General features: G+C 42.2%; 1 protein-coding gene across 2 annotated transcripts in view; it reads right to left on the bottom strand.

The window, feature by feature from the left end:
* Positions 1–25,194, bottom strand: part of gpsm1b (G protein signaling modulator 1b) — a 213,297-nt gene that overhangs the window by 95,693 nt on the left and 92,410 nt on the right. For both annotated transcript variants that reach the window (XM_039762646.1, XM_039762645.1), the window contains 3 exons: positions 21,952–22,067; positions 19,792–19,947; positions 14,835–14,943 (listed from right to left, as the gene is read on the bottom strand). In XM_039762646.1, the coding sequence (XP_039618580.1) occupies positions 14,835–14,943; positions 19,792–19,947; positions 21,952–22,067 (381 nt within the window). The remainder of the gene's footprint in view (positions 1–14,834; positions 14,944–19,791; positions 19,948–21,951; positions 22,068–25,194) is intronic.

Genomic DNA, 25,194 nt, shown 5'->3' with positions numbered 1-25,194 from the left:
CAAGCCTGGATTGGGATAAGAGAGGGGAACAGCCGTCACTCTCCTTTGGCCTGTCTATAAGCGTAAAGTCCATCCATCCATCCATTATCCAACCCGCTATATCCTAACTACAGGGTCATGAGGGTCTGCTGGACCCAATCCCAGCCAACACAGGATGCAAGGCAGGAAACAAACCCTGGGCAGGGCGCACATACACACACACACACTAGGGACAATTTAAATTCACCAATGCACCTAACCGGCATGTCTTTGGACTGTGGAAGGAAACCCATGCAGACACGAGGAGAACATGCAAACTCCACGCAGGGAGGACCCGGGAAGCGAACCCGGGTCTCCTAACTGCGAGGCAGCAACGCTACCCACTGCGCCAATTTCCAACATTTATCATTCCCCCCGTAAGTTGAACTCATTTCACAGCAACTGAGTCTCTTCTGTACTGTTGTGAACAGAACTGCACAGACTGTCATCAATGCGATTGAATACCTTGTAAGAGATGGCCGGCAGGTCAGGCAGGGATGCCCCTTTGATGGAAGGCAGAATTTCAAGGACACTGCCTTCCCCAAAACGCAAGATGGCAGCTCCCCTGGAGTGCAACGGCGCCCCAGATTCCTGAAGGGCACTATGGGACACGAAGTTCGGCAACACAGTCCTGCTGGGTACCGTGGGTGCCACCAGGGGACGCTGTAGGAAGATGGTGGGAGAATAAATTCTCACCTAGCCTTGAAGTACTACTGGATTAAGACAACGAAACCCCAAAGTATTTCCGGGCTGATTAAAAACTTGACTTTGTGTTGGCAAATCACATGGGAGAAAGAACAGAAGCACTTTTGGGTCGAGGACTATATAAAGGCCTGCTGAACACCCAGCAAGCAAGCCAGAGTTGGGAGGAGGTGGACAAAGCTTACTGGGAGGTGAGGAGGAGACATATATTTGCCTGTGTATTGTGGCTGTGGTGCTTAGGGCACTGTTTTTGAGAAGAAAAGAAATAAAAATACTTCTCAGTGCTTTTACCCTGTGTCCTGAGCGTCTGTCTGTTGGGTTTAAAGGGGCAACAGCCACCCCTAGTGTTCACAACCTTTGGATTCATTTTTTGGCTATTCTTCACAATACTTGTTTGCATTATTGCATATTACTTTTTCATTTGATCACTCTGACTTATTTCTCTGGTTTTCTTCACTGGAAATGTTTTGAGGCTGCTAACATGCTGTTAAAGGAATACTCCACCCACAGACGACATTTGGTAGGGATTGAGTGTGAACCATGTAACCCTTACCTGGCAGAGAAGCCAAAGTAGGGAATGGACAAGCGGCGACAGCCCCCCCAAGAATGTATGCCCCCGCCCGTACCAACACTCTGGGTGGAAGCATTCCTGGGCCAGGACACTACTTTGTGTGCCAGCAGGGCATGCTGGGAATGGCAGTCCCATGGGCATTGCTGGGTGCCGAAAGGGGGAACTGCACTAGAAGGCTGTCGCTACTTTCAGGGACTCCTGCTTGACCTTTGAAGTAGGGACAGCTCTGTCCACTTGAGGAGTCGGAGTTGGGTGGAAGACGACAAGACTTGCCTCGGAACTGAGAAGAAAAGAAGAAGAAAGTGTTGACTATTGTGAGACCTGTAAAAAGGTATTTTGTTTAACTCTTTTAGGGCAGATGTCGACATTCAGGGATAGAGGGCGACAATCAGCTGTTAATGGCGACAAAACTCATTGTCACGTCACAGGCATTCCCTCTCTGCTTTTCGGAATGTTAGACTCGTTGGCTCAGCAACTAATCCTTGCGTGTGCGTGAGTTGCGATATGTAAACAAATAGAAACAAAGGCAAGATGGCATCAACATCTCATGCGGGAGCGAAGCGAGTTCAAAAAAGAAAATACTCGGCAGAAGACATTTTGCGCATTATCGCGGAGTCGGACTCTGATTTGTCAGAGTCCGATTTCTTTGATAGTCATCAGGAGATCGAGGAAGAAATTGAGGAGCAGGCATCAGCCGATCGGAGACCAGCCGATGCCACCGCAGCTGCTTGGCTGGCAGCTGAGCACATTCTCGCTGCCGGTGCACCTACGGCAAGGTTCGTGTGGGAGGAATACCCAGAAATTGAACCTTGAGAGCCGAACTGGCTACCGGACTTTACAAGAAGGCACGGCTTGCTGCTGGACACAACGGATTACAAGTCGCTGGACTATTTCAGGCTGTTTTTTCCTGAGGCAGTTTTTCAGCCGCTATCTGATGAGACAAACAGGTAGGCAGAGCAATTTTTTGAATCGCGGGACACGCTTGCTCCGCATTCTCGTTTTTCGAAGTGGAAACCCACAACCAAAGACGAGATGAAGGGCTTTGTGGCATTGCAGATAGAGATGGGACTGGACTGGCGATACAATTTCAGGGAGCATTGGTCCAAACGTACTTTGTCATCTGGTGGCTTTGGACAGGTTATGCTGCATGATAGGTACGTGCTGCTGCAAAGCTTCATTCACTTTTGTGATAACCAGAAGCAAATCCCAAGGGTTGAGCCAGGCTATAACCCCAGGTATAAAGTTCAGCCCCTGCTTGACATAGTGGAGCCAACCTATAAACAATTTTATCAGTCTGGCCGTGATTTGTCTGTGGATGAGTCCATGATAAAATATAAGGGACGGCTTTTTTTCCACCAATATATGCAAGATAAGCCCACCAAGTATGGCATCAAGGATTTTGTATTGGAAGAAGCAAACACTGGTTTCTGCCTGAAAGTAATTACTTACACTGGTAAGCATTCTTTTCAAAGAAAGAACTGTCCTTTGACAACTCAGGTTGTGCTGGAGCTGCTTCAGGGCTATGAACATTTGGGACATGTTGTGTACATTTGGACAATTTTTATACTTCACCAGAATTGCTCATAGAGCTACAGAGCAGGGGAATTGGAGCTTGTGGCACAGTAAGGGTGAACAGGAGACACATGCCTTTACAGTTGATGCCAGAGAGGCTGAAAATGAAAAAAGGCGACAATCCTGTTTTCATGCGGGTGGATAACTTGGTGGCATTGACATGGCATGATGTCAAACGGGTGACTTGTACTACTACAGTTCACACCAACAATTCATGTGAGAAGGTAATTCGTTCAAAGGGAAACCCAGAAGGTAGGAAGCTGGACAAGCCCGTTGCACTTGAAGAGTACAATTGTAAAATGGCTGGAGTTGATCGACTGTATCAGATGCTGCGGTCATAAGTCCACCAAGTGGTACCACACTGTGTACCATCGCATGCGTGAGATTGCACTCACAAATGGATATATATTATTCAAACAGGCAAACAGTGACAGCACTATGACTGCGGCAGATTTCCGCAAGAAGGTGGTTGACAACTTGCTGGCAGAATATGTTGGAGTGCCTTTGTCAAAGCGAGGAAGGCCATTACAAAGAGCAGTGCCAGACAGGCTGACTGAGCGCCACTTTCCTGCAACATATGAGGACACAAAGTACAAGCCTGACTGTGTTGTGTGCAGCAACAGACTATTAAAAAAGGGGCACCAGTGCAACACATATTGGAAGCAGTGCAACATGGCAATGCATGCAATTGGCTGCTTTGAGCGTTACCACACTTTGCAGGACTTTGCTGTGTAAAATGTACAGTATGTGAAATAATAATATGTTAAATTATATAGTATGCAGGCTCATACAAAATGCAAAACAGTTATATTGTTCAAAAATAAATATTTTTTGTTGATTTGATAAGTTAAACAATTGTTTTGTGTTCTTTTTGTAAAAAAAAAAAGTTTTTAGAAAAATATTCATCCCTGGGAGAAAAGAAAAAAAAAAATTAGCCCTAAAAGAGTTAAAATAAAAAAGGTCATTTTGACTCCTGGACTGCACAGTAGTCAGTATAATCGTGTTTGAGATTTGAGGATCGGTGAAGCTCCTTAGAGGCCACAAGAAGAAGAAAAATTTTAATTAGGGGGTCGGCTCAGGTTGGAAGGTTTGGAGACAAAGTCAGACAGGTGAGATGGAGCTGGTTTGGACATGTGCAGAGGAGACATGAGGGGTATACGGAGAGAAGAATGCTAAGGATAGAGCTGCCAGGTAAGAGGAAAAGAGGAAGGCCTAAGCAAAGGTTTATGGATGTGGTGAGAGAGGACATGCAGGTGACGGGTGTGACAGAGCAAGACGACAAGAACAAGATGATCCGCTATGGCAACCCTGAATGGGAGCAGCGAAAGAAAAAGAAGAAGAAAAAGAAGAAAGAAGATCAGTCAATAAAACTTTATTCCAGAACCTCTGTGTCTTCTTATCTCTATACTTTTCTTTTTTTTTTTTCCAAATTCCAATCTGGAATTTGGCCCCTTGCAGTCCACCATGACCTAAAAATCATTGCAAATCTGCGGAGAGATCTCAAAAAAAGAGAGAGCACGCATGCAAGATGGCCCAAGAGTCTTGCAGAATTAGAAGCCTTTTGCAAGGACAAATGGGCAAAAAGACCCCAAGTTAGAACTGAAAGACTCTTAACTGGCTATAAGAAGTGTTAACAAGCCATGACACTCGCCAAAGGGCGTCTTACTAAGTACTGACCATATTGGATGCCCAAAGTTTTTTGCCTTTATCATTTTATTGGTATTTTGTATCTGTGAAAGATGGAAATAAAAATGTAATCTTGCTTAAAATGTTAAAGAAATGTGTCGCCGTGAACTGAATGCCTTCTGGTGATCAGCCCAGTGGAGGCTGGGTGGTCTCATGGCCTTGGAACCCCTGCAGATTTTTTTTTTTCTCCAGCCTTCAGGAGCTTCTTTTTTTTGTTTGTTTTTTCTGTCCTCCCGGCTAATGGACCTTACTTTATTCTTTGTTATTTCGTATTGCTTGATCTTATTTTTACATTTTTCTTGTTTTATAAACATACATTTCTTTCTTCATCTTGTAAAGCACTTTGAGATATATCATTTGTATGAAAATGTGCTATTAAAATACAGTCATATGAAAAAGTTTGTGAACCCCTCTCAGCCTGCATATAATTGACTCTCCTTTCAACAAACAAGATAACAGTGGTACGTCTTTCATTTCCTAGGAACATCGGAGTACTGGGGTGTTTGTTAGTGAAGCAGTATTCACTTGTATGAAATTAAATCAAATGTGACAAACTGGCTGTGCACAAATGTGGGTCCCCTTGTCATTGTGCTGATTTGAATGCCTGTCACTGCTCAATGCGGAATTACTTGGTTGGATGAGCGCGTTAAGCCTTGAACTTCATAGACCGGAGTGTCCAATCATGAGTGGTAAAAGGTATTTAAGGTGGTCAATTACAAGTTGTGCTTCCTTCCCTTTGACTCTTCTCTGAAGAGTGACAGACAGCATGGGATCCTCAAAGCAACTCTCCAAAGATCTGAAAACAAAGATTGTGGAGTCTCCTGGTTTAGGGGAAGGCAACAAAAAGCCATCTCAGAGGTTTAAACTGTCAGTTTCAACTGTAAGGAATGGAATCAGGAAATGGAAGGCCACAGGCACAGTTACTGTTATACCCAGCAGGCCTGGCAGGCCAAGAAAAATACAGGAGCGGCATATGAGCAGGATTGTGAGAATGGTGACAGACAACCACAGATCACCTCCAAAGACCTGCAAGAACATCTCGCTGCTGATGGTGTATCTGTACATCGTTCTACAATTCAGAGCATTCTGCACAAAGAACATCTGTATGGCAGGGTGATGAGTAAGAAGCCCTTTCTGCACTCAGGCCACAATCAGAGTCGCTTGTTGTATCAAATGCTCATTTAGACAAGACAGATTCATTTTGGAACAAAGTGCTTTGGACTGATGAGACAAAAATGGAGTTATCTGGTCAGAACAAAAAGCGCTTTGCATGATGGAAGAAGAACACCGCATTCCAAGAAAAACACCTGCTACCTCCTGTCAAATTTGATGGAGGTCCCATCATGCTGTGGGGCTGTGTGGCTAGTTCAGGGACTGGGGCCCTTGTGAAAGTCGAGGGTCGGATGAATTCAACCCAATATCAACAAATTCTTCAGGATAATGTTCAAGCATCAGTCACAAAGTTGAAGTTACGCAGGGGTTGGATATTCCAACAAGACAATGAGCCAAAACACAGTTCAAAATCTACAAAGGCATTCATGCAGAGGGAGAAGTGTAATGTTCTGGAATGGCCGTCATAGTCCCCTGACTTGAATATCATCGACAATCTGTGGGATGATTTGAAGCAGGCTGTCCATCAAATTGAACTGAACTGGAGAGATTTTGTGTGAAGAATGGTCAGAAATACCTCCATCAGAGTCCAGACACTCATCACAGGCTATAGGAGGACAGCGCTGAGAGGCTCAAAGGAGCAAAAGGAGGCTCAACTAAGTATTGATGTCATATCTCTGTTGTGTGCCCACATTTATGCACCTGTCTAATTTTATGATGCATATTGCATATTTTCTGTTAATCCAATAAACTTAATGTCACTGCTGAAATCCTGCTGTGTCCATAAGGCATGTCGGATATTAAAAGGAAGTTGCTACTTTGAAAGCTCAGCCAATGAGAAACAAAAATCCAAACAATTGGATTCATACGACTGTAAATGTTGCTGTATCAGTTCATCTTCTGTTCACTGAACCATTCACAGTAACAGACATTTTAAGCAAGGGGGCTCAAACCTTTGCCTGCCACTGTATGTTAGGTAACACACACCAACTCTTATCTAATACTAGCTGCCCACCCCCCGGCTCTGCCCGTGTAAAAGTGAAACAGGACAGCGAGGAGGGCACTGCCCAGCTCCCCAGTCCTGACATCACGTTTCCCCTCCCCTCGGCCCACAGCTTCTGTCTCGGATTAGCGTGAATATATCGCTCCTGCAAGTGAACTCTGATTCTTAGCGTAATGACAGAAGTCACAAAATCAACCGGAATGTTCCAGAAAATTCCAGAAAAGCCCGATCTAAATCCTTTAAGTAGTTCTCTTGTCGCTAGCTAAGCAAATGCAAGGAACGCCTCGAGTCTTGAGGCTGGTGCGTGTGTGAGGAGGGCTCGGCCCACTGCAGGTCTCTCAGATTGACGCAAATAAATCGGTACCGCAAGTGAAGTTAGCGTGATGAGAGAAGTCGCACAATCAACTGGAATGTCCAAGCAAATTATAGAAAAAAAAAAACAATCCAAATCCATTAAGAAGTTCTCTTGTTCGCTATCTAAGCAAACGTAAGGAACGGCTCTAGTCTCGAGGCTGGAGCGTGAGTGAGGAGGGCTCTGCCCACTACAGGTCTCTTATAGGATTCATGCAAATAATATGGTATCGCAAGTGAACTCTGATGCTTAATGCAATGAGAGAAGTCGCACAATCAACCGGAATGTTCCATAAAATTCTAGAAAAAAGCCAGATCTAAATCCGTTAAGTAGTCCTCTCGTTCGCTAGCTAAGTGGATTTAAGATACACGCCCCGAAGCTGGCACATGGGTGAGGAGGGTGCCCTCCACCTCTTCTCGGCCAATTTGCAGGTCTCTGGGATTCACGCTAGTTAAATCGGTATCGCAAGTGAACTCTGATGCTTAATGCAATGAGAGAAGTCGCAAAATCAACCGGAATGTTCCATGAAATTCTAGAAAAAAAAACAGATCTAAATCTCGTTCGCTAGCTAAGCGGATGTAAGATACACACCTCGAGGCTGGAGCGGGGGGGTTAGGAGGGCTCCGCCCACGTCCCCTTAGCCCATTTGCAGGTCTCTCAGATTCACGCAAATAAATCGGTATCGCAAGTGAACTCTGATACTTAGCGCGATGAGAGAAGTTGCAAAATCAACCGGAATGTTCAAACAAATTCTAGAAAAAAACCTGATTTAAATCCGTTAAGAAGTTCTCTTGTGAAAAGCAGACAGACGTTGGGTTTTATATATAGAGAGATTTTTGGAATGTAATGTTTTCATTATTCTTTTCATCTATTTCTAATTTGTTTTTCTTTTCTTGCTATTTTTTTCTTTGTCATCTTGTAAAGCGTTTTGAGCTACACCCATTACAGAACAAGGTGCTGCTGTTATTCAGTATGACCCCTTCGACTACCAATGGGGGCTGCACAGTGATTTGACGCACCGGTCAACAATGAAATGCCTGAACTCTCAACAATTTGGTTATATGGGGTGGCCATATAATGAATCAACCCAAACCAGCACAATTATTTCATTTTATTATACCGTAGATCCCGTTGTATAAGCCGAGAATTTCGTCCTAGATTTTTGGCTTGGAGTTTGGGGGTCGGTTTATACGAGTATCGTTTCAGATTCAAGATTTCCAGCGCAATGCGGTTTTGCTGATGAATACGGAAGTAAATAATGACGAAACCACAGAGCCATCTTTCAGATGAAGAAGTAACTTTGCATGCCGGTACTTTAAATTAAATAAAGAATTCATTCAAAAAAGTGTTTTAGTTGTTGATTTTATTAATAAAATCTATACTAATAAAAGGCAAAGCCCTCACTCACTCACTCACTCACTCACTGACTCATCACTAATTCTCCAACTTCCCGTGTGGGTGGAAGGCTGAAATTTGGCAGGTTGATTCCTTACAGCTTCCTTACAAAAGTTGGACAGGTTTTATATCGAAATTCTACGCGTAATGGTCATAACTGGAAGCAGTTTTTTTCCATTTACTGTAATGGAGATGAGCTTCAACGCCGGGGGAGTTTCGTGTGACATCATCACGCCTCCCACGTAATCACGCAGTACATAGAAAACCAGGAAGACCTCAAAAAGCGCTGAAGAAAACATGCATTATATAATTGAGAAGGCAGCGAAACAATAAGAAGCGAGTTCTGCTACTTCGGAAACAAAGCACGATGTAAACCTACACTTTAAATTAAGTTCATAGACAGGCTGCCGCTGGCGTTTGTAATTTAGTGCCTGCCCATATAAGGCCATCCGTCAGCGGCAATCCAATAGCAAACTGCCACGGGTAAATATTCACGGGTGAAGGACTGTGCTTATGGAGAGGAAGATGAGATGGTCAGGGTGGTGTTTGACACAAACTCAGCGAAACTGCCAGAGAAAGTTTTAAGTGCCAGGACTAAGGTAACATTAAATAAAGCTATGGACATAGCACGAGATGGCACCAGCACAGCTGGGAACCTTCGATGCAAGTACACCGAGTGGCTCACGTGAACTGATGCAGTGCACAGATAAAAAGCAACAGTTCCAAAGAGCTGAACAAAACCGAATTACACAATTGAAAAGGCAGCAAAAATATGAAGCGTCTGATAAGCATATTCATAAATGCAGCTACTGTGGAAACAAAGCACACGGTGGAAAAAGTCAATGTCCGCTAAAGGAAGACAGCGTAAAAAAAACCCGTGCATGCAGTTTGTCACATCACAGATAAAAGGAAGGCGAGCTGTTTATTGATGCAGTAAGGAACTAATCGATGAATGAAACCTCTTATCTTTACAGCGATTGACAAACACGGAATGTAACTTGAACACATCCTACAAATACGAGCCTGATTGAAAGAAATAATGATAATCAAATCCTTGATGACAGCAACATTCAATAACACTCACAAAACAATTACTGTATATTGACAATCATGTTACGTTATTTTTAAAATGTTCCCTTTTCTTTTCATAACTTCTACTTCTCCACTGCGATACGGGTATATATATAAATGTATATCTATAGCCCGATCTACAATACATACTTTAGCATAGACAAGCGGTGGCGCAATTGTAGAGTCTTAAGCCTCTAACGCCGACATTGAGGTTCGATTCGAGAGGGATGTACTGACTATGTACGCGCTACCGATTCATTTTACCTTCCCATCTCCTTGGTTTGGGGCGTATGAAAAATATTAGGTTAGCAGAATCATGTTACGTTATTTTTAAAATTTTCCCTTTCTTAGCACAAGCACAGTTGAGAAGCTTCGATGCATGTACTCCATAGCGTTAAAAATAACGCATTTAATCACACTTTCAATTCCAAGCAAGCGGGAACTTTTGTCAATGCATGATTTCCTGGTACATCCATTACACTGATGCACACATCACAGCTACAAAAATGTTAGAGTCGGAATAAAGCGTTCCTACGACTGATCATTTCGACTACCCGAGCGAAGCCTTGATAAAAGCATGGTTTTGTGCACACTGAAAAGCAAGCAAAATTAGATGCATTACAGAAAGCGGACTTTGTGGCTCTTACTGGGGATCATTGGACTTCCGTGACCGTTAGTAATTCTAAATACATCTAATTACAAAATGTTCAATGATCACACTGTTTTAGCCTAATGTACAAAATAATTTTGGCTAATGTTACTCAGAGTTTAAAGAGTAAGCTGGTCAAATTACCTTTTATGTTTCTGACTTATTTTTTAAGAAGAAAAACTGCACTTTATGGTGAAATTTTGGTTATTATTATTTAAAGACAATACTATTCTGAAAATGTACTTAAAGTACTTAAACTACCACTTTATTTTTAAGTCTGCCCAATTTTAACCAGGGATGATATTTTTGTTTCTGTTTTGAATTCAAATGCAGTTTAAAAGCTTTTTTCAGAAATTAAAACAGCTTCAGTTTACAATATTCATGTCCATGTCTATTATTTGATTCTGTAAGCCCACTAAAACCGTTTTAAATAAAAAAAAACATTTGCGATTTGGGGCAAATTTACATGTCGATTACATACGATTAATCAAGATTAATTCTTACACAGCCTCTAATTAATTGGATTAATTTTTTAATCGAGTCCCACCTAATATATATATGTAGATTTGTATATATATGTGTATATACAGTATATATGTAGATATGTATATGTGTATATACAGTATGTATATATGTGTGTGTGTATATATACAGTATGTGTATATATATGTATATGTATATATATGTATGTGTGTATATGTATATATATATAACTGTATATATATATGTGTATAGATGTGTATATATATATATATATATATATATGCCAGCAACACTCATGACAATTACAAAACAATTACATTGTCAATCATGTTACGTTATTATTAAAATGTTTCCTTTTCTTTTTACTTCTCGCTGCCAATGCAGCTATTTTTTATATATATATATATATATATATATATATATATATATATATATATATATATATAAATAGATAGATATGACAACAACACTCATATCAATGACAAAACAATTACATTAACAATCATCTTACGTTATTTTTAAAATGTTTGCTTTTCTTTTTCATAACTTCTTTAACACACTACTTCTCCGCTGCGAAGCGCGGGTATTCTGCTAGTTTATAATAAATTATCGGGAAGTTTAAAATGAAATTTTTGTTTTGATTCTGATCGACATCTTATGCGTTTAAACGGATGCGGTCACGTGTATCCGCTTGCGCGATTGTAAACAAACAACCGAGAGCGTTAGTAGTGTCAGTCGGAGCCCAGATACATGTGTTTGTGGATGTAATTTCTGTCATTGCAGTGATTTACCTATATATATATATATATATATATATATATATATATATATATATAATTCATTAAGACCATGCAAGCAAGACACATAATTGCTAAGGAAGGAAGAGAAGGTAAAAGAAAGCGATCGCAATCGAAACGAAGATGGACATTGTGTGGAAATATCTCCTCCCTTCCTGCAGCCCAAAGATGTCAAATTAAATGATGAGTACAGTATGAAATTGTTTCTAGAATAGAATGCCTTTTATTGTCACTATACACATCTACAATGAGATTAAAAGCAGCTCCTTCAGCGCAGAAAAATGTTCTGTTTAGGGCTTGTATGGTTGCGTTTTAGCTTTTGCATAACGCCGGATCTGCGGCCCCGCTTCTGCTTTCTTTCCCCCCTCCGTCTGTGTCGTCACCTAGACCCGACAACAATCCACGGCGAGCCCGCTGGTCTCGTTATGTTGTCTGGGATGTTGCGCGTGTGATGAAAAACACTCGAAACAGATGTCTGGCTCTGGACACCGATGTCTATAAGGTTCTGAATGGTGTAGCAGATGTTCGCCGAACCGATCGTGCACAAAAAAGGACAAAAAAAAAGGACAAAAACAACAAAAAAGTGCACTGAAAAGGAGAGCCCTGAGCCGCTGCGACCTCCTAGCTTAATCGAAGTAGGCTAGGCACTTTTTATAACTTTTTGATTAGTACATTAGAAAAATTATTGGTGTTTTGGTAAATTATGCACATTATATTATATATCAAAAATGCTGGCAGTCTCAAATTCTCGCCGATAAACATTATAAATATACCCGAAGAGACACTTTTAAGGAAATTTAGAAAATTTTGCTTGGAGAAGGGGGTCGGCTTAAATACCGGTCATCGGCAAATACATGTAATTTAGTAGGTAGAGAAGGGTTCGGCTAATATACCGGGTCGGCGTGTATTCCGGGATCTACGGTAATACAAGTTTTTAGTGATTCTGCCCACACTTACTTTTGCCATTTGCTTCCTTTGAAAGGCCTAAGCAGCCTGAAACTTGGTGCAAAACATCTGCACCCCTCCAGGCGCGTGTCTGTGGCCTTTAGTCTGCTGATTGCAGTTCACATCTCATAGCCTGCTGCTCTGGCTTGTAATCAGCCACCTTCAAAGCCATTCAATTAATATAATAAACAATAAGATTTTAAAAGATCAATCTGTAGCATTTACAAAAATAAACCTGAAACATCTGCTCCATCAGATAAATGATTTGCACGCACACCTGAAATGATACTGGGGTGAGGTGTGACGGATCCACTTTATAATTTTGGGTTTGGTCACAGACAGGGAGCTGCTTTTTTATTCCAGTTTCCCAAGGACACCACTTGGCCAAATGATGCACAGGGCAGTCTAGTACACAGGGGCGGACTGGCCATCTGGGCAATGCCCGGTGGGCCACGGACTCAGGTCTGGTCATGGGCCTGCCATTTCATACAAAATAAATTTTATGTACTGGTTACTTTTTGACATTAAAATTAATTTTCTAAAATACTGAACATTATCTGTCCGGTACTGCGATTTATATAGTCCTATATAATATACCGTATTACGTCATCAAGTTGTTTTAGTTGTCAGTACACAACATTGCAGCAAAAAATTTGGTCAAAACTGCCTTTTCTGTTTCGATCCCGCTACATTTCGGTTAGCATATACATTATTGCAATTTATTTTATCTCACGGGTGGCACAGTGGCGGAGTGGGTAGCGCTGCTGCCTCGCAGTTAGGAGACCCGGGTTTGCTTCATGGGTCCTCCCTGCATGGAGTTTGCATGTTCTCCCCGTGTTTGCGTGGGTTTCCTCCCACCGTCCAAAGACATGCAGGTTAGGTGGACTGGCGATTCTAAATTGTCCCTGGTGTGTGCTTGGTGTGTGTGTGTGTGTGTGTGTGTGCCCTGTGGTGGGCTGGCGCCCTGCCTGGGGTTTGTTTCCTTCCTTGCACCCTGTGTTGGCTGGGATTGGCTCAAGCAGACCCCCGTGATCCTGTAGTTAGGATATCGCGGGTTGGACAATGGATGGATGGATGGATTTTATCTCATATCTAGTATTTAAAATCATCGGTACTAATAATTAGTTTAGATTATGTATTATGCATTTTATTGTTCTCTGGTAATTGGCGTGACCGATAATTAGCGGTTCTCAGCTGCCATTATTAGTATGATGAAAAAAAATTATAAAGCACAGGATAGGGATTTTCATATTAGGAAGGACCATTTATAGTTTATCATTAAGTTAATGGAACACTTCAATCATGTGATTTTTTCATTATAACCTCGGTTGTAATCTATTTCATTGTAAATGAGCAGCTATTACCCTACTGGCGCTTGGACATGACAATGACATGTGACATATACTCGAACAATGTGTAAGCCATTTTACTAATTTTTTATTTTCATTAAATTTTATTTCTAAGCATGTCGTCAAATTTAAAGTTGTGTCTAAACAATAGTGTACAGATTAAGTTTGGCAACAGTTTAGATAAGAGCTCATATCATAGGCGAGCTGTGTACTCATCACAAATGTTAAGGAAATTACAATGAATATTGGGCCCAGTGGGTCGACCTCGTCACATCACTCGTTGAAGGATGCCCGGGCCGCCTTTGAGACCCAATCCGCTCCTACGAGTACACACACCTAGCCGGCAAATGTCATACTTGTCATTTCTAGGATGTCTTTTGGAAGCGCATTGATTTGTCTCTTATTATCACAGGACAATCTTCCCACACCCTTTTCCTTTCTGACCTGTGACGGACAGCTGTGGTCATTGCCTAGCCGGGAGGCCAATATAACGGAAGGAACGGGGGAGCAGATGTGCATAGGATGCTGCTTCCATCAGAGTCCCCCTGGGTTGTTTTGGCTCCACGGATTCCCGCAGGACTTCATGAGAGTTGGGAGTTCAGGACTGCCCTGTTGGGTTCTGTGGGGACTGCTGCTGCAAAACCCTACATTTGGCTTTCACCACACCTGGGAGTGACCCCAGATCTGCCTAACGAGCCACCTGGAGCACTCCCAGGAGCAGCTTCAAAGGGGCCGCCTCACTTCACTCAAGGAACCAGAGTGGGGAGGAAGCAGGATGAAGCTTGACGGAGGAGTGGAGGCGGAAGAGAGAAACAGAGGAGAGAAAAAAGGGATAGGAAGGGGACTGTATTGTCTATTGTGTGCTTGGTGTTGCTGCTGGGGAGCGAGGCAAAAACGCTTCCCCAACTCAGAATTAACGTGTGTTGGGTCCTGTCTGTGTTGGATTGGGGTGGCCGTATGCCTCATGGTGGTCCACAGACCATTTTAAACCTGAGGGACACATTCTTTTCAGGACAAGCAGATGTTTAGGGTAAGTCAGCTATTTGAATGGACGCACAGTACAGAGCTGAACGGGCCACCGAGGACATCGAAACAAAAGATGGCACTATCCATGAAAAGTGTCATTCTTACCTCACAGGAGATTTCCAGATGCTTCCTGACAAACTGCAGGGCTTTGCGGTGGTTCCCCAGAGACACATAGGCGTTCCCCAAACTCCAGCAGGCGCGTCCTTCCCCCACCCTGTAAGACAAAGACAGAGCAGAATGTCATCGTGGTCACCTGTTCAAGGCAGGCAGGCAGGCAGACTCGCACGGGGACACCGTCTGGAATATCTGATGTTGTCCATTGTGGAATGGATCAAAGTGGGAAGTACTGGATGAGACAGGCCTCCCTAATGAAGTCTCTGGACCCCTGAAAGCTGGAAAATGAATATTGTAGGAGGTCGCTGAAAATAGTCTTTAAAAAACACTTGTGGTCTTATGAATCACTCCGTGCTGGGAGAGAGCGCATCACAGGCTGGGCGGGGCCAAGCACTTGAGTGGCAGCGAGGCTAGGAAGGCTAGATGTCGGAGTGGCCAATAAGCAGGGTTGGGGTTAGACGCTTGAGTGGCAGCAGGCCGGATGGGATTAGACCGGGGGTCTCCAAAACGTCGCTCACGAGCTACCGGTAGCTCACAACACCCTCTCAAGTAGCTCGCCAAAGGGTTAATGAATCGTACATAAATTTAAAAACTTGATTAGTCAAATTAGGGCTGCTGGGTGATCCCTTTTAACACAAAATCACGATCCACAATCTGAATTGCAATCTCTCTTTTCAATGTGGCATACACTTAGACAGAATATCCGGACTCAAACTCGTCAAGGTTCTGTGTACTTTTTGGTTATTTGAAATTTCATTTTAGAAGCAAAAATGAAAAAACGAAAATGAAAGGAATTTTCAGATTTAGATTTCTGATTAAAGAATACAACGAGGGAATATAAGGTATTTTTTTTAATGCTATGTTAACAAATAACAGTCACACACACACACACACTTACACACACTTTTCTGGATTTATTTGTGATTCAGATAATGAAAATGTAATAGCTCAAAAACAACAAAACAGACGCATTTTCGTTGTCTGAATCCGTAAGTACTTCTTCTTCTTCTGCGCGATGTTTGACGAAACGTGTGAACAGTCCTCCTCACAACACATCGATCGACGGCCTCGAAGTTACACTGGCATCAGCAGAGGATGGACCGTTACATCGTTTTGTGGAACAGTAAATGAGACACACACCGGGACGAGGACATGACCGCAGAGAAACTGAGTCACATCTTTCTGGTAAAAATACAAACTTTGCATCATTGATGTAGCAGCTCTTTTATGAACGTTATTGTTATTACTTACTGTGAAACAGCCAACATTTGGTGATTTCATTTACTAACACTAAGTCTGGCAATTTTTATAGTGCTAGAATTTTGAATGTGTGTAAATGTGTGAATGGTTGCTCATTGACAAGTGTTACACTTGTGCGCACTGTTAATACTCGAAAAGTCAATGAGCAACCATCCAAAATGCTAGCACTCTAAAAATTGCCGGACTTACTGTTAGTAAATGAAATCACGAAATGTTCGCTGTTTCACAGTAAGTAACAACAATAATGTTCATATAAGAGCTGCTACATCAATGAAGCAAAGTTTGTAAAGCTTGTATTTTTACCGGAAAGATCCGACTCAGTTTTTCAGCAGTCATGTCCTCGTCCCGGACTGTCACTCTTTTACTATTCTGAATAAAAACCTAATGGTCCATCCTCTGTTGATGCCATGCAGTGTAACTTCATCTTCAGTGTAACATCAATCGATGTGTTGTGAGGAGGACTGTTTGCACGTGTCATCAAACGTCACGCAGAAGTACTACTTCAGGTTTTCGACAACGAAAATGCGTCTGTTTTGTTGTTTTTGAGCTATTACATTTTCATTATCAGAATCACAAAAAAATCCAGAAAAGTGTGAGTAATTTTAAGTTTATGACTGCTGTTTGTTACCATAGAATTAAAAAAAAAAATACCTTCTTTTCCCTCAGTTTATTCTTTAATCAAAAATCAAAATCTGAAAATTCCTTTCATTTTCGTTTTATCTTCTAAAATGAAATTTCAAATACCAAAAAGTACACGGGCCATCAAGGGTCTGTGTACTTTTTGGTATTTGAAATTTCATTTTAGAAGCAAAAACGAAAAAACGAAAATGAAAGGAATTTTCAGATTTTGATTTTTGATTAAAGAATAAAATGAGAGAAAATAAGGTATTTTGTAATTCTGTGATAACAAATAGCAGTCATAAAGTTAAAATTACACACACTTTTCTGGATTTATTTGTGATTCAAATAATGAAAGTGTAATAGCTCAAAAACAACAAAACAGATACATTTTCATTGTCTGAAACCGTAAGTACTTCTTCTTCTGCATGATTTTTGACGACACGCATGAACCTCCCAACGCCCTCCTCACAACACATCGACCGACGGCCTTGAAGTTACACTGCATGGCATCAGCAGAGGATGGACCATCACGTTGTTTTTCAGAACAGTAAAAGAGTGACACTCTGGGACGAGGACATGACTGCAGAAAAACGGAGTCGCATCTTTCCGGTAAAAATACAAAATTTGCTTCATTGATGTAGCAGTTGTTTTATGAACTTTATTGTTATTACTTACTGTGAAACAGCCAACATTTGGTGATTTCATTTGCTAACACTAAGTCTGGCAATTTTTATAGTGCTAGCATTTTGAATGTGTGTAAATGTGTGAATGGTTCCTCATTGACAAATGTAACATGTTAAGAAAACTTTCTGTAAATCACGTCGCTCTACTAACGTGTTACACTTCTGCGCACTGTTAATACTCGAAACGTTTACTAGCTATAGTAGCCGGTAAAAGTCAATGAGCAACCATTCAAAGTGCTAGCACTCTAAAAATTGCCAGACTTAGTGTTAGTGAATGAAATCACCAAATGTTGGCTGTTTCACAGTAAGTAACAACAATAATGTTCATATAAGAGCTGCTACGTCAATGAAGCAAAGTTTGCAAAGCTTGTATTTTTACCTGAAAGTTGCGACTCAGTGTCCTCGTCCTGGAGTGTCACTCTTTTACTCTTCTGAAAAACAACGTAACGGTCCATCCTCTGCTGATGCCATGCAGTGTAACTTCAAGGCTGTTGATCGATGTCTTGTGAGGAATACGTTGGGAGGTTCGCACGTGTCTTCAAAAATCGCAAGAGAAGAAGAAGTACCTCCGTTTTCAGACAACGAAAATGCGTTGGTTTTGTTGTTTTTTAGCTATAACACTTTCATTATTTGAATCACAAATAAATCCAGAAAAGTGTGTGCAATTTTAACTTTATGACTGCTATTTGTTATCACAGAATTACAAAATACCTTATTTTCTCTCATTTTATTCTTTAATCAAAAATCAAAATCTGAAAATTCCTTTCATTTTTGTTTTTGCTTCTAAAATGAAATTTCAAATACCAAAAAGTACACGGGCCATCAAGACCTAAGTAACACTCGATTTCAAATATCAAACAAAGTTGAATTCAATTGTTCTCTCATTCGCTAGCTCTTCAATAAGATTTGGGCATAATAAGTCTTCTTTTATTGGGAACTTAAAGTGAGGAAAAAGTAAAAACATAAGAGCTGAGAGCGCAGGAACTGTGTCTGACAAAAGAATTCACACCAATGAGAGGTGAGAGGATACCGCGGGCGTGGGCCGTGAACCGTAAATGGTTGAGAGGAGGGCGGTACGCAGGCCTTGAAAAAATTTCTTGGAAATAGCTTTGTCTCATCCCAGGATTTCCTTTTACAATAGAGAGATGTTTCTATGGTATACTGAAATAGAATTACAAGCATTTCAAGAGTTTCAAAGGCTTTTATTGACAATGACATGAAGTTTATGTGCAGAGTCCATATTTGCAGTGTTAGCCCTTCTTTCTTTTTCCAAGACCTCTGCAATTCGCCCTGGCAGGCTGTCTGGTAGTCAACTTCTGGGTCCAATACTGACTGATGGCAGCCCATTCTGGTATAATCAATGCTTGGTTTGTCAGAATTGGTGAGTTTTTTGTTTGTCCACCCCCTGACTCTTGAGGATTGACTACAAGTTCTCAATGGAATTAAACGTCTGTGGAGTTTCCTGGCCATGGACCTGAAATTTCGATGTTTTGTTCCCCGAGCCAATTACGTTCTCACTCTTTTGCCTTATGGCCTGGTACTCCATCATGTTGGTCACCAAACTGTTCTTGGATGGTTGGGAGAAGTTGCCCTCAGAGGATGTTTTGGTCCCATTCTTTATTCAACGCTGTGTTCTTAGGCCAACTTGTGAGTGAGTCCACTGCCTTGGCTGACATGAATGGTCTCAGGATGCTTTACTGTTGGCGTGACACAAGACTGATGGTAGCGCCACTCACCTTTTCTTATTTCCAGATGCCCCCAACAATCGGAAAAGGGATTCATTAGAGAAAATGACTTCACTCCAGCAGTCCTCAGCAATCCAATCCCAGAATATCAGTCTCTCCCTGATGTTTTTCTTGGCACCCACCAGGCCATCTTCCAAAAGTCTTCGCCACACTCACACCTGCCTGCTGCCATTCCGGAGCAAGCTCTGCCCTGGCGCAGCCCGTAGCTGAATCAACTTTAGGAGAGGGTCCTGGCGCTTGCTGGACTTTTTTGGGTGCCCTGAAGCCTTCTTCACAACATTTGAATCTCTCTCCTTGAAGTTCTTGACGATCCGATAAATGGTTGATTTAGTTGTAATCTCACTATCCTTGCCTGTGAAGCCCTTTTTGTGCAAAGCAATGATGGACCTTTTGTGGCAGGGCTGAAAATGCAGTGGAAATGAGTTTTTTTGGGATTAAGTTCATTTTCATGGCAAAGAGGGACTTTTCAATAAATTGCAATTCATCTGATGGCTTTTCAGAACATTCTGGAGTTGATGGAAATTGCCATCATAAAAACCGAGGCAGCAAACTTTGTGAAAAGTAACACTTGTGCCATTCTCAATACCTTTGGCCACGACTGTATACTGTGGTATGGTAAACGTTTCATGTGCCACTTACCTGTCTGCCAGCTCCTGGGCAATGCACAGGTGCTTGAGGTGATAGTCCACCGCCTTCTCGTACTGCTGCAGCAGCGTGTACGTGTTCCCCAAGCTGTAGCAGGCCTGAGCTTCCATCACCTGGTCTTTGAGCTGCCGAGACAACTGCAGAGTCTTCCTGAGGAAGGGCAGGGGGGAGAGCAATTAGCAGAGACAATGGGGCAGGGTGCGACAGGGACTGACAGGGTGAAGAAAGGGTGAGGGGGAGAGAGTGGAGGGGGTGAGATCTTTCGCCACACTGACGGTTTGACAATGCATAGCAAACTAAACACACGAGTATTAAAATTAGTACTTTTACTTGAACAAAAACAGGCTAAGAAAAAGTGCATTACATTGGAATACAGGTGGCTGGCGACTTACAACATTAATATGAACGAGTACATAAAACTCAAAAAGGTTTCTTTTCAGTAAATTTCAGTCGATGTTTATCATATGATATCTGTTCTTTGCTTAAAAATGAAGCACACCAGTTTTGATATGGATTAATACATAAAGTCCCCGTCTTAATTATTGGTATCCCTATAATATACTACAGGGAGATTCACTCAAAAGTGGCCCCGAATATTCTGTTGTACCTCCCGTTTAATGAAGCAATCTGAGCCAAAAAAATACGCTCTACAGCTTGACGTAGGTGTAATCGATTGCATTACATGCGATGCTGGAAGTTGTTTCCGTTTTCTGCCGGTCCAATTTCAACGAGGAGGTCTTTCCCATGGTGGTGGAGAGGTTGGAATGGAGGAAATTGATTCTGTGGACAGGTGAGCTTTAAACACATCACGAGTAGAGATCAGGAGTACCTGGAATTGATTGATAATAATCGGTGTGCCACGTGGGCACACTGCCAACCTCTGGGAGCCAGAAGTCTGGCTGGGATGTAGAGGATCGAACCCTCATTTCACTCAATGACATGCCAATCAATTTAGAACTTTTATGCAATGTGTTTATTATGGATTTTTGGTTGATATTCTGTCTCTCTCCATTAAAATGAAACTACCATAAAAATTAGACTGTTCGTTTCTTTCTAAGTGAGCAAACTCACAAATTCAGTAGGGGACCAAAAAAAGTTTTTCCTCACTATATCTATCTATTTATGTATTTATTATTGAAAATATCTATCATTAATAGTGCCTTTCATATCAATCTATCAATCAATCATTCATATAGTGCCTTTCATATCTATCTATTATGAGATGTGGCCGGCTTGTCATCCCGGCCAATACCGCCAGATGGAGCCCTCCCTGCAGTATGAAGGTGCCCCGAAGACCAGCAGGGAGTAATGGGACATGTAGATTTTATACAAGACCCTGCTGGATACCACAGGGGCCGCAAGAGGGAGCTGCAGGGAGGACCGAACACTTCTTTGTGCCCTTTAATCCGGAAGTTCGTCAAAGGAAGAGCGACAGGCTTCCGGGGTGAAAAGAAAGGACTTGTACCTGACCCGGAAGGGATTGAGAGTCACATGGACTGGGGTATTGGAACACTTCCAGGTCAGGGAATATAAAAGGACTATGGGAGCTCCCAGACGGAGAGCTGAGCTGGGTGGAAGGGTGGCAACGCGTCTGGGAGTGGTGGATTGTGTATTATTGAGTATTGTGATTTATTTAATGAGTATCGTGGAGAGGAGGGTGCTTTGTGCACTTTGTGTTAATAAAAAGTCAACTATTTGTACTTTTACCTGGTGTCTGGCATCTTGGACAGGGGTTCAAGGGAGTGAGAGCGCCCCCTATCTGTCACACTATCTAGCTATCATATAGTGCCTTTCATATCTATCAATCTATCAATCATTCATATAGTGCGTTTCATATCTATCATATAGTGTCTTTAATATCTATCATTCATATAATGCCTTTCATATCGATTTAGCTATCTTTTTAAGACCCCAGGTAAGGATTTGAATCAGGGTCCAAAGGAATGTACAGTAAGACAGCAGTGTCACACTCGCTCGTTTAAATTCGGTTCATTTCTTTTATTGTGTTCTTCGCCATCGACAGACTAAGCCATATGTCTCCGGGTGTGAAATTCTAATCACAATTTAAAATAAAAAATTCCCGAGGCATCGGCCAAGTTCTTAACTGTCTAACATATGGACACCATTCCGAGTTCTGCCGAGGTCGAGACTCACCTGTAATAGTCAGTAGCCACACTGAACTGCCCCAGGAAGATGTGAGCATTGCCTAGATTACTGTAGGCTCTTCGCTCAGCAGCTCGGTCCCCAAACTCCTTTGCAATGGAGAGGCGCTGTAAAAGAAAGTACATTGAAGTTCAATCCAGATATATTCCATGGTATTCAATGCCGAGAATCTTTGGCCATTTCTGTAAGTGTGTGAAAATGAAATGAAGGTAGAGAGATGCTGAAGCTCTTTCACTGTAGATGTGCCCCATTTCAAATTCAGCAAGAGACCTTTTGTGTCTGCTCAGGGTGACTGGTGTTCCCCCCTTTTGGATACTCAGAAAAAGGAAAAAGCATTGAACCTGTGCTGTCAACAAGAGGCATAAACAGGGCTGGCTGGGTAGGTGTACGACTGATTACCCACAATGCACAGCTGCAGAAAAGAACACAGGTAAACAAGAGGCACTTTACCCACCACAGGAACTTTTTACAGAAACCAGAGAGATTTTAGAAACTCAGGAACTTTTGCAGCATTCCCACCACAGGCACTCGGACCAATTGTAATTCCTGGTGCTTTTCTTTTGTAGCTCCTACTCCAAGGTTCGTACTTTTCCTGGAACTGTCATGGGTGGGGCTCAGACAATGAATTGTGCTGATGGGTTGACCACAAACAGTAGTGCCATCTTACAAACCCTAACCCTTTCATATCTATCTATCAATCATATAGTGCCTTTCATATCTATCTATCTATCATTCATAGTGCCTTTCATATCTATCTATCATATAGTGTATTTCATACCTCTCTATCTATCATATAGTGTCTTTAATATCTATCATTCATATAGTGCCTTTCATACCTCTTTATCTATCATATAGTGTCTTTAATATCTATCATTCATATAGTGCCTTTCATCTGATACGGTGCAGCACTTTAAAAAAACTGCTGAAAACACATTATTTTAACATGGCTTTCTCATAACATAAGCTCTCAATTTACCAGTCGATCTACGCTCCTACCCTCACCTATGGTCATGAGCTATGGGTAGTGACCGAAAGAACGAGATCGCGAATACAAGCGGCTGAAATGAGTTTCCTCCGCAGGGTGTCTGGGCTTTCCCTTAAAGATAGGGTGAGAAGCTCAGTCATCCGGGAGGGGCTCAGAGTAGAGCCGCTGCTCCTCCGCATCGAGAGGAGTCAGATGAGGTGGCTCGGGCATCTGATCAGGATGCCTCCTGGACGCCTCCCTGGTGAGGTGTTCCGGGCACGTCCAAACGGGAGGAGGCCCCGGGGAAGACCCAGGACACGCTGGAGGGACTATGTCTCCCGGCTGGCCTGGGAACGCATGGGATTCTCCCGAAGAGCTGGAAGAAGTGGCCGGCGAGAGGGAAATCTGGGCCTCTCTGCTTAAGCTGCTGCCCCCGTGACCCGACCTCGGATAAGCGGAAGAGGATGGATGGATGGATGGATGGCTTTCTCATAATTTCACTGTAATCAAAATCCTGATACTCTGTATCTCCAACTCATTATAATAACTATTCATGGTGGCTCTAAAATCTGTACTAACCCCTACTCTCTCTCTTGTTTCCTTTTCCGGTATCCTTTTGGTGGTTGTGCCACCACCATCTACTCAAAGCACCGTGATGTTCCAACAATGATGGATGGATTAAAAGCCAGAAGTCTGTATGACCATCAACATCAAGTAACTCCGTGAGAACCCTAACTACAAAGAGGACTGTTTCATTTATGTGAGGTAGAATGCCCAGAGGGGACTGGGTGGTCTCGTGGCCTGGAACCCCTGCAGATTTTATTTTTTTTTCTCCAGCCGTCTGGAGTTTTTTTTTCTGTATTTTTCTGTCCACCCTGGCCATCGGTCCTTACTCCTTTTCTATGTTAACTAATGTTGTCTTATTTTAATTTCTTATTTTGTCTTTTATTTTTCTTCATTATGTAAAGCACTTTGAGCTACTTTTTGTATGAAAATGTGCTATAGAAATAAATGTTGTTGTTGAGTCTTTGTTGGTGACGCTTAATATAGCTCGCGTACGGAGTTGTTCCGGAGTGACAGTTGAGAAGTCGATGTTGCCATATAGTTTTTGAACGGGATCAGAATTAAAAAGAAAAGAATGTGAAGGTAATGTTACAGCTGTTCCGTTTTTCCCATCTCCAACATCAAGGAGCCATTTTGCGAAATGTTGTTCAAGAGGAAGAGCTCTCATATTTGTCGTCAGTGTAAGTACATGCATGTGACGCCACAAAGGTTGCTTGTTAATGCAACTGGCGACAGTAAGTGCTCGGGAGCCACGCATAATGATGGGGAGTATTTGTCGGAAATCTCCACCCAATAGTATTGTTTTCCCTCCAAATGGCTGCATGTCACCCGTGAGGTCACGTAATAACCTGTCAACTGCCTGGAATGCGTATGCGTGTGTCATTGGCGCCTCGTCCCATATTATCAATTTAGACTGCAGAAGATGTTGAGCGTGTGGCGAGGTAGGTTTGAAGTTGCATGTGGAAGTAGTAGTCAGCTTCAACGGTATTTTAAAAACGGAATGTGCAGTACGTCCACCCAGTAACAATGTTGCAGCAATTCCTGTGGATACTACAGTTGTAGGAATGTCTCCACTAGCTTTGATGGTATGAATCAGGGTTTTGTAGACAAAGGTTTTCCCTGTTCCTGCAGGACCATCGAAGAAGAAGCATGTTTGTCGCAGATGGGAATCGCTGTATGCAGCGTTTAAACATGTGTTTGGTGAGGTGTTGGGGGCGGGCACATGAGCAGGCAGTGAGCATGCCTCGATAGCGAGGGTGGGCGCGGGAGGAGTGTTAGAGTTGGAGGACGGGGCTCCGCCGTGCGTACCCCATGGTCGTGCTTTCCATGGTTGGGCGACTTGGTCAATTTGTATATATACAGTACAGGCCAAAAGTTTGGACACACCTCCTCATTCAATGTGTTTTCTTTATTTTCATGACTGAAGGCATCAAAACTATGAATGAACACATGTGGAGTTATGTACTTAACAAAAAAAGGTGAAATAACTGAAAACATGTTTTATATTCTAGTTTCTTCAAAATGGCCACCCTTTGCTCTGATTACTTTTTTACTCTCTCTTGGCATTCTCTCGAACACCTGTGAAGTGAAAACCATTTCAGGTGACTACCTGTTGAAGCTCATCGAGATATATATGTATATGTATATATATTCTTTACATTTTAATAGCACTTTTCTCACCACTCAAAGCACTTCAGTGAGTGGAG

The sequence above is a fragment of the Polypterus senegalus genome, chromosome 9 (genome assembly GCF_016835505.1).
Source record: "Polypterus senegalus isolate Bchr_013 chromosome 9, ASM1683550v1, whole genome shotgun sequence".
Lineage (NCBI taxonomy): Eukaryota > Metazoa > Chordata > Cladistia > Polypteriformes > Polypteridae > Polypterus > Polypterus senegalus.
This window is presented reverse-complemented; position numbering and strand designations above follow the sequence as displayed.